We start from the raw sequence: 9,986 nt of genomic DNA on the forward strand, positions 1-9,986 counted from the left end.
CAGAGTTGCTTTTTAAGGTCTCCCTTACAGGAAGAGGTTCAAAGGGCTGAGCCAGCCAGGCCCTGTTGGATCCCTTGCTTCCGGGTCACTTGTACTTCCGCAGAAACCCACGGATCCTCTCCTTGACCATTGGATCCAGTGTTGAACAGTCCCATTCTGCCAACTGTGACAACCGGTCATGAGCCTCCCAGAAGAGGTTAGATCCAATGGCCAGCTCTACACGCATACGCCATTCGGCCAACTTGTTACTGTTGAGGAAGACATTATGTTTTCCTCCCATGGGCTGTGGATAGACAGAGAGGAAAATGTGCTTAACCTGGGTACCACCTCCCACTCAGGTCATCTCCTATAGCCTCAGGGACCTCTCTAACATCCCCCAAAGAGTTAGCCATCTGTTGAAATTGGGGCTTGGCTAGGAATCAGAAGTGTATAATTAGATGTTGGGTTGTATGGAGGACCCAGAAACCTCCAGGGTTGTTGATCACTGGTCTTATTCCAAGGATCTCAAACCTCTCTCTGAGGTGACACCTGGCCTAAAATGGTTGCCACTTCTCCAGCCTGAAAAATCTTCCATGGATCTTTGCCTTCTTCCAGGGAAGCCCCTTGTGTTCAAGGGAGTATGTGTGAGAGGAACTAAGTCTCCCTCCCACCCCACGGCCATCTACATATAGAATCTCCACCAATGATAAAGCACAAAGGATAAAAAAAGGAGATTCAGCTAGCTGGCTGACTCATAGTTCAGCTGTCTTCTGAAAAAATACAAACTCTGTGCTGGGAAAGTGGCTTAGTGGTAGAGTGCTTGTCTAGCACACATGAAGCCCTGGATTCAATTCCTCAGTACCACATAAATAGAAAAAGCTGGAAGTGGTGATGTGGTTCAAATGGTACAGTGCTAACCTTGAGCAAAGCAGCTCAGGGACAGTGCCCAGGCCCTGAGTTCAAGCCCCAGGACTGGCATGCATGCATGTATGCATAAATTAATTAATTAATTAAAACATATACTCTGCCAGGTGCCAGGGGCTCACACTTCTCTAATCCTAGCTACTCCAGAGGCTGAGTTCTGAGAATCACAGTTCAAAGCTAGCCTTGGCAGGGAAGTCTATGAGATTCTTATCTCCAATTAACCACCCAAAAGCTAGAAGTAGAGTTTTGGTTCAAGTGGTAGAGCACCAATCTTGAGCAGATAGGCTAAGGGATAGCACCCAGACCCGGAGTTCAAGCCCCAGTACCAGTCCCTCCCCCCAAAAAAAGTACCCAATGCTGATGACTAACATCTGTAATTCTAGCCACTTAGGAGGTTGAGGTTTTAGGATTAAGAAGTGCAGGCAGAAAAGTCCCTAAGACTCTTATCTACAACTAACCAGAAAAAGTTGAAAGTGGAGGTATGCCTTAAGTGGTAGAGTGCCAGCCTTAAGTGAAAAAAGCCAAGAGAGGGTGCGAAGGCCTTGAATTCAAGCTCCAATAATAGCATACACACATATGCATGTACACAGACACAGACACACACAGACACACAGACACACAGACACACAGACACACACACACACACACACACAAAGAAATACACACCTGAAATGTTCAGGTGGCCCAAGAGGGGGTGAGTTGAGTGACATAGAAAGAGTATGGGCCAGGCTGGAATAGTTTGTCCTGGTGCTTCTCTGCACTGCAGAGGACCAAAGTGGCCACATTACATATTGGCCACAGACTATGGTTGGCCTCTCAAGACATTGGCCAGTATCCCAAAGTGGCCATCTTGCCTGTATACACCAGCTAGGTCAAAACTAGCTACCCTCCTGTGCTTATAAAAACCTTGCAAAAGTTCCATCCCTAGGTGTACCTCCAAATGCATAGTGAATACTCCTCAGAACCAGTTGCCCTGTCTGAAGTTCTGGGGTAAGAAAAGGCAAGGCCAGAGGCCTCTATTTCCTGGCGAGTCCACTAGAAGGAAAAGGCATCTGGGGTCCTGGTGAATGAACAGAGAAATATGATGTTCTCTGCATCCCAGGTTCACCCTCTACCTCCTCCCCACACCTTAGAATCCTTGTCAAGATAGAAAATCAGAGCCAGTGCCAGTGGCTCACTCCAGCAATCTTAGCTACTCAGGAGTCTAAGATCAAAGGAGCTCAGTTCAAAGTCAGGAAGTAAAGTCTGTGAAACTCTTCTCTCTCCAGTTAACCAGCAAAATTCTTAAAGTAAAGCTGTGGCTCAAATGCTAGAGGACTATCCTTAAGCAGATAAAGCCAAAGGACAGTGCCCAGGCTCTGAGTTTAAGCCTCAGTCCTGACAGGCAGGCGCACATGCGCACATTTGCCCGCACAAACACACATATACACAGACATGATCACTCTCCTCCCTGATTCAAAACCTTCTGCCCTTTCTTCCTATTGCCTCAAGATGGAGTTCAGGCACCCAGACCTGGACACAACTTTTTGCCTCCCCTTCCTACTTCACTAGTCTATCCTTAAGTTATATTCCCACTGATCTCAGAAACATCTGCCTCTGCCCACCAACTACTTCACCTCACACCTGCATCATCTCCACCAAGGCCACCAAGTCAGCCAGTGAAATGTGGTCCCCAGTGATGAACATTTTGTCCTGCAGAAATTTCTCCTCGAATTGTAAAAGGCTTTTCTTCACATCTTCCAGTATCTCGTTTGTCCTCTCATCAGGGACTTTCTCACCCGTGATCATTGGAATCAGCAACTGGCCAGGTGGGGAAGAAAAAAAAGAAGGCTATACCCCATCCCATTTGAGCTTCTAGACCTCCACCATCCTGTCAGCTAGATATAGAGTGGACAGTTTCAAGGATGTAAGTTGTTTCACATTTCGGGCGGTTTTCATTAGTAGACATTTCCTGGCACTGTGTATTCAGAAGGATTTTGAGATCCCAACAAAAATGAATCCTGTGATTGACTAGTGATGTCTGTAATAGGTGGCTATGGATTAGATGTGGTTTGAATATGTCCCTCAAGGGTTCATGGGTTAGAAACTCAGTTTCCCTCCCCTGCCCCACCTACCCAGTGGGTTATATAAGAAGTCAAATTTAATAAGAGGTCACTGGGCATACTATCTTTAGAAGAGTTTAAAGTAGTTCTTATGGGACAGCAAGTTAATTCTAATGAGAGAAAATTGTTATAGCAAAACTGGCTCCTCTCCTACTTTCTGGCTTCCTTTTCTCATTCTGTTTTGTAATTTTCTTTTTTTGGTACTGAGGATGAAACCCAGGACATTGCATTTGCTAGGCAAGCATTTTGCCACTGAGCTATACCTCAGCCCACTTTGGTCCCTCTTTAACTTGCTCCGATTGTGATGGCCCTCACCAGAGCCTATACTATGTTTGGATTTTCAGCCTCCAAAACAGTGAGCTAAATAAGCCTCTTTTCTTTAACAGTTAAACCGGCCTCTGGAATTTTGTCATAGCAACCAGATGCAGACTAAGACACAGGAATAGGGTTAGAATAGGGACATATGTGCTAGTTATTTATATCTCCAAACTTATTCTCTGTGGACCCTTGATACTAATATTCTACAGTTCAGAATGAAATTTCTTGAATTCTATCTTGAGTTGAGTCACTTGAGCCCTTTTTGGGTACCTTTCTCCTTGTTTTAATAAAATTCTTTCACACCCAATGGTTCATGCCACACTCCCATCAATGCCATAAGGCAGGCAGGAGAGGAAGCAGAGGAAATGATGTTCTGACAGCTTGAGCTCACAACTAGAGAGCAAGGCCAGGACTAGACTCCAGACTTCCTTACTCCCTTGTTACTTTGTCCCTAAACTCCAGACAAGGCCCTTCTCACCTTGAACCAGAGTATCTTATTCATCGGCAGCTGAATGGCTGTGTGGTGCCAGGCCATGAACTCATCAACACGGGCACGATTATGCAGGTCCGGTGGGTACCAGTGGGAAGGTGCACTGTACTTGCGGCAGAGGTAGAAGAGGATGGCCACACTGCAGAAAGAACAGGTCAGAACTACTGCTCTTTTCTTCCAACGATCCTGACAACAATCACTCCATCACAGCTTGGGCCCAACTTGCTAATGCCTCTAGCTAAAGGCAGGCTCTATGTGCTACATTCCTCCAGGGGAAGTTGCCCAGAGGTCCCTGGGAAAGACTTCTTCCAAACTAACAGTCTTAGAGTCATCAAGGGCAGGATGGGAGCAGGAGTCAGTGGATAGCATAAGAAATGGAAGTCTAGACAGGGAACATATAGCAAGATACTAGAGTGAGAGGAGATGAATTTGGAGAATGGAGAGTAAGTATCACCAGAAAGAGGATGAGGTAAGTGAAGAGAAAAGAAATGGTCAGAGATAATAAAGGGACCGAATGCTGAATGGAAATAGCAGATGGACCACCGGGAGACCAAGATAGCCAATCCAACTCAAAGGAAGGGGTAAGGGAGGGCAGAGGTCTCAAGGATGGGGGCCGGGTGGGAGAGTGACAGATTAGAGACAGACTTTAGGGGAATGCCCCAGGCTTGCTGATTGCTGGATAAAGTAGAAAATTCCCAAAGACAACAGATTCAGTTTCTTAATCTTCGGCATCAATAAACATCTAGGGGAGAAGAGGGTGTTATTTTTGGTTGTTCACACCAAAATTTAGGTCGAAATTTAATCCCCATTGTGAACTTTTTTTTTTTGGGTCCAGCCATGGGGCCTGAACTCTGGGCCTGGGCGCTGTCCCTCAGCTCTTCAGCTCAAGGCTAGTGCTCTACCACTTGAGCCACAGCGCCACTTCCGGCTTTTTTTCTTTTTGCTTATGTGGTGCTGAGGAATCGAACCCAGGGCCTCATGCATGCAAGGCAAGCGTTCTACCACTGAGCCACCTTCCCAGCCCCTCCCCATTGTGAACTTTTAAAAGATGGGACCATTAAGAGTGAGTGGGTTGAGGCTGGGAAAGTGGAGTGGTAGAGTGCTTGCCTAGCATGCATGAAGCCCTGGGTTCCATTCCTCAGTGCCACATACACAGAAAAAGCTGGAAGTAACGCTGTGACTCAAGTGGTAGAGTGCTAGCCTTGAGCAAAAGAAGCTCAGGAATAGTGCCCAGGCCCTGAGTTCAAGCCCCAGGACTGGAAAAAAAAAAAAAAAAGAGTGATTGGGTTGACAGGTGCTGGTGGCTCGTACCTGTAATTCTAGCTACTCAGGAGGCTGAGATCTGGGAATAGTAGTTCAAAGCCAGCAGAGGCAAACAAGTATGTGGCATTCATCTCTAACCAGCAAGCAAAAAAAAAAACTAGAGTAGAGACATGGCTCCAGCTCTAAAACATCAGTTAAGAGCAAAAATGTCAGGGCTGGGAAGGTAGCTCAGTGGTAGAATGCTTGCCTTGCATGCATGAAGACGTGGGTTCGATTCCTCAGCACCATATAAGCAGAAAAAGCTGGAAGTGGCACTATGGCTCAAGTGGTAGAGCACTAACCTTGAGTTGAAGAGCTGAGGGACAGCGCCCAGGCCTAGAGTTCAGGCCCACGACCCACCAAAATAAAAAAGAAAATAAAAGAAGAAGAAGAACAAAAATGCCAAGCAGACAAACCCAAAGGACTTTTATGTTCAATTAACCAGCAAAAAGCTGGAAGTGGAGGTATGGCCCAAATGGTAGAGTACCTGTGTTAAGCTAACAAGCCTCGTGAAAGGGTGAGGCCCTGAATTCAAGCCCAAATACCAGCAGAGAAAAAAGTGATGGGGGCTGAGGGCTGTGCCCTCCTGAATGAATCAATTCATTCATGAATAAAACAATTGTTGGATTAATGGTTTTTCAATGGAGTTGCTTTGTTATAAAAACAAGTTTTCTGTCTTGCTGGATCTGTCCCTCCACATGATACTCTGTGCCACACCATGACCCAGAGAAAAGGGCTAGATGCTAAACAGAGCAGCTCATGGACTTTTCAGCTAAGTTCAATGTTGATTCTTTATAAATTATCCAGGCTGTAGTATAGAGATAAAAATGGGCTAACACAAGACTATAGATAAAGAAAGCCAGCCCTAAGAGGAAAATCAAATAACTGTATTATTCAGAACTTCTGGGATCCCTGATTTAAGCTAATCAACTGCCAATGAAATAGTTATGAGCTAGTTAATGACTTTTTAATGGAAACTGGATATTTGGTGAAATCTAGGAAATAACGCTAATTTTAGTAGGTGTCAATGATATTGAGGTGATTTTTTTTTTTTTTTTGGGTCCTGTCGTGGGGCCTGAACTCTGGGCCTGGGCGCTGTCCCTCAGCTCTTCAGCTCAAGGCTAGCACTCTACCACTTGAGCCACAGTGCCACTTCTGGCTTTTTTCTTTTTGCTTATGTGGTGCTGGGGAATCAAACCCAGGGCCTCAGGCATGCAAGGCAAGCACTCTACCACTGAGCCACCTTCCCAGCCCCGAGGTGATTTATTTTTAAAGTCCATATCTCTTAGAGGTTCATTCCTAAACATTTCTGGGTAAAATGATGAGTATCCAGAAGGAAAGGGAACAGGTTGATACAATATAGACCCCAGCCAGGCACCAGTGGCTCACGCCTGTAATCCTAGCTACTCAGGAGGCTGAGATCTGAGGATTGTGGTTCAAAGCTAGCTCAGGCAGAAAAGTCTCCATGAGACTCTTATCTCCAATTATCCACTCAAAAACCAGAAGTGACGCTGTGGCTCACATGATAGAGCGCTAGCCTTGAGCACAAAGAGGCTCAGGGACAGTGCCCAGGCCCTGAGTTCAAGCCCCACAAAAGACAAAAAATAAAATAAAATAAAATTTAAAAACTGACCCCAAATGGACAACCACTGGAGCTGGGAAGAGAGTGTGTGGGTTTACCGTACTATTGGTTAGTCTTCGTTCTTCTTTTTAGTGTATGCATGGAATTTTCCAGTGTTTAAAAAATAAATAGGAGGGGTAATATTGTACTCATTACCTGTCTATGACATGCCAACCCCTCTGTGCATCACCTTAATAATGACAATAAAAGAATAAATAAATCAATAAATAATAAATAGGGGTTGTAAGCCTGGTTCAAATGGTAGGGTGCCTGCCTAGCAACTCTGAAGGTCTAAGTTCAAACTCTAGTACCTCCAATAAGCAAGCAAATGAACAAATGAAGTAAATGCTAGCAGGTCAGTTCCCACTGGGTCTCTCAGGAGGAGCAGAAACAGATGGTGAAGATCCTTACCTTTCAGATAAGATGAATTTCCCATCTCTGAGGCTGGGAAGTTTCCTTAAGGGGTTGATTGCGGCGTATTCCTTGCTGTGATGGTGACCTGAGAGGGATCAGGGAAGTTCTGGGGCTGCTGGAAACTCCAGGAGAGAGAGAAATCTTGGACTCTCAGAGATAGAAATAACTTCTTCTCTATTTCGTCCAAGAAGGGAAGAAACTGAGGCCTCGAAAGACACACCCCAGGTCAGTGACAAACCAGAGACCAAGATCAGTATTCCCTGCCTCCCAGCCTGCCTCGATCTCAGAGTTGCTGATCTCTTTTCTCCAGCACCAAGATAACCTTTTGGCTCACAAAAGCCACAGGTCTCCAGTCTCCAACTCCATCACTCCTCACTCTATCGCTGCCTCTTGTTTTGTGCTGGTACTGGGGCTTGATCTCAGGGCCTGGGTGCTATCCCTTAGCTTTTCCACTCAAAGCTGGTCTTCTATCACTTGAGCCACAGTTCCACTTTAAACTTTTTGGTAGTTAATTGGAGGTAAGAGTCTCACAGACTTTCCTGTCTTGGTTGGCTTTGAACTTCAATCCTCAGATCTCAGTCTCATAAATAGCTAGAGTTACAGGTATAAGCCACCAGCACCCAGTTTCTGTACCTCCTTTTAAGGGAAGCAGGGCAGCTGAAGCTGGCCACATAGGAAACATAAGCCCAGAATAGAGCTGGAATCCAAAGGGGGAGCCCCGCACATGAAATCAGACACCTAGCATGAATAGAGAATTTTATAAGGGGAAGGAATTCTCACTCTTCCTTGACTAGCTGCTTCTAAATGGAAACATTTCTGAGAGTAGCATTTATGCCTCATTCATTTTTCTTTCTTTCTTTCTTTTTCTTTTTTTTTTTCTTTTTCTTTTTTGTCGGTTCTAGGGCTTGAGCTCTAGGCCTGGGTGCTCTCCCTCAGCTCTTCAGCTCAAGGCTAGCACTCTACCACTTGAGCCACATTGCCACTTCTGGCCTTTTTGTTTATGTGGTGCTGAGGAATTGAACCCAGGGCCTCATGCATGTGAGGCAAGCACTCTACCACTGAGCCACCTTCCCAGCCCCTGCCTCATTCATTTCTGCAGCTTCTACATCTCCCTTTCTAGTCTTGAAGCTTCTGTCTCAAGCTGAGCTTTTAGAGCCTCCTTTGTGCTTAGAGAGGAGGGCCTAGAACCTAACACACTAAACTTCACATGGGGGTCTGTGTGATCCATAGCAGGTTTGCATTCTACATAATTTTATTTTCAGTACTGAGGATGGAGCTTAGGGTCTGGAATATTCTATGCAAACTGTCTACCACTGGGCTGGGGATATACCCAACCATCAGAGCAGATTTGATTCTGGGAAGAAAGTGAACAATATCTATACTCGCATATTACTGCAACCATTAGTAGTCTGGTTGTCAGGTTCTTCAGATAATGAAGTGCAAGACCACCAACATTCCCTAAAACACACAAGATGATGACAAGGCCCTGGCTGGGTTTCCCCTAACAATCTTCCCCTTTACTCTCAAAGAGGCTTTTCTTCCTAGTGGAGGGACTGTTGTTAGACAAGGAGGGATGCAGCCTGGATAATCTTGACACCTTTGGTACTTTTTCTCCCCCTTTGCCTTAGTACCTGTACGTCTCTGAAATGCCCATACCTGGATCCTTGGGCTTCCTCCCAGGACCAGACCTGCCTAGGTAGCAGTAGGGACTGACCTTTGAGCAGATCTACAAACTGGAATTCAAAGGGAATGTTGTTCTTTTTGGCAAAGATGTAGACGGCTCGGCAGGGTGCTGACAACAGGTCCATGAACAGCTCCATACCCACATTGAGACTCCTGATGGGCCTTACTGACACAGCAGGCCAGTCACAAACCTGAGGCTGTGTCTAGCCTGCGCCTCTGGCCCCGTTACCCTCTCTGATCTGAGCCCAGGACTGCCCATTCTAGAACTTCTTATTTTCCTTGGTGTTGCCATGAGGCCAGGAAGCCTGGGATTCTCATAGTAGCAGCAAGGATTCTGAGGAGATCTAAGAAGGGGAAAGAGCCTTGACTAAAGGCTGGCAGGGGTGGGGTGGGTGGGCTCCTATGTATTCATGGGTCACATAGTTCTGTCTCACAAGTACTATCTGAGAAAGAAGGGTTCATACCTGCGTATCCCCAGTGCTAGACCTTCAATGCAGAACATGACAAAAAGAGATTTTCAAAGTCTTTTTAACAAAGTAGTTTGCTTTATTTCTGTTTATCTAGTGAGAATTGTTTTTCTGAAAAGGCCTTCTTTGGTCAGATGGCTTAGCTCTTGTTAATTACATTTTAGTTACATTCTTGCCCTGCTCCATTTTACTTAGTACATACTGTTACAAGTTCCTTGATTTTAGTTACATCCTGTTGATTAAGCCATATCCTTTTGCCCCCTTGAACCTGAGTCCAGCCAATGTGAGCAGAGGACCAGGGCCTGATGGGTTAGAGATAAAAAAGGGAGCAAGCCTGCCTGTTCTGTGTGCTTGCTTGCCAGAGTTTTGGCTGATGATGCACTCTTTTTAAATTTTTTTAATTTAAATTTAAATTTTATTATTTAGGTAATGTACTTAGGAGTTACAGTTACATAAGTAAGTGCATTTCTTGTCGAACTTGTTACCCCCTGATAATGTACTCTTTTGTAGAAGTAAACTTTGCTGCCTATGGACCCAGTTATCAAGTCTCCATGAACCTGGGGGAGGGTTCAGAGTCTCTTTTCATTAATATTATTGTTATTATTACTTTTTTTTTTTTTTTTGTCGGTCGTGGGGCTTGAACTCTGGGCCTGGGCGCTGTCCCTCAGCTCTTCAGCTCAAGGCAA

The 9,986-nt window shown here is 45.3% G+C and overlaps 1 protein-coding gene across 1 annotated transcript; it reads right to left on the reverse strand.

Annotated features, from left to right (window-relative positions):
* Nucleotides 1–85: 85 nt before the first annotated feature.
* Nucleotides 86–9,335, reverse strand: LOC122095885 (glutathione S-transferase theta-4-like). The gene is made up of 6 exons (XM_042666189.1): nt 9,298–9,335; nt 8,865–8,986; nt 7,148–7,235; nt 3,802–3,952; nt 2,527–2,703; nt 86–283 (listed from the first exon to the last, which is right to left on the reverse strand). Exons 1-6 carry the CDS (start codon nt 9,333–9,335, stop codon nt 86–88), a joined length of 774 nt encoding a protein of 257 aa, XP_042522123.1.
* Between the last annotated feature and the right edge of the window lie 651 nt (nt 9,336–9,986).

The sequence above is a fragment of the Dipodomys spectabilis genome, unplaced genomic scaffold, assembly GCF_019054845.1.
Source record: "Dipodomys spectabilis isolate Male_0828 unplaced genomic scaffold, ASM1905484v1 ptg000363l, whole genome shotgun sequence".
Classification (NCBI taxonomy): Eukaryota; Metazoa; Chordata; class Mammalia; order Rodentia; family Heteromyidae; genus Dipodomys; species Dipodomys spectabilis.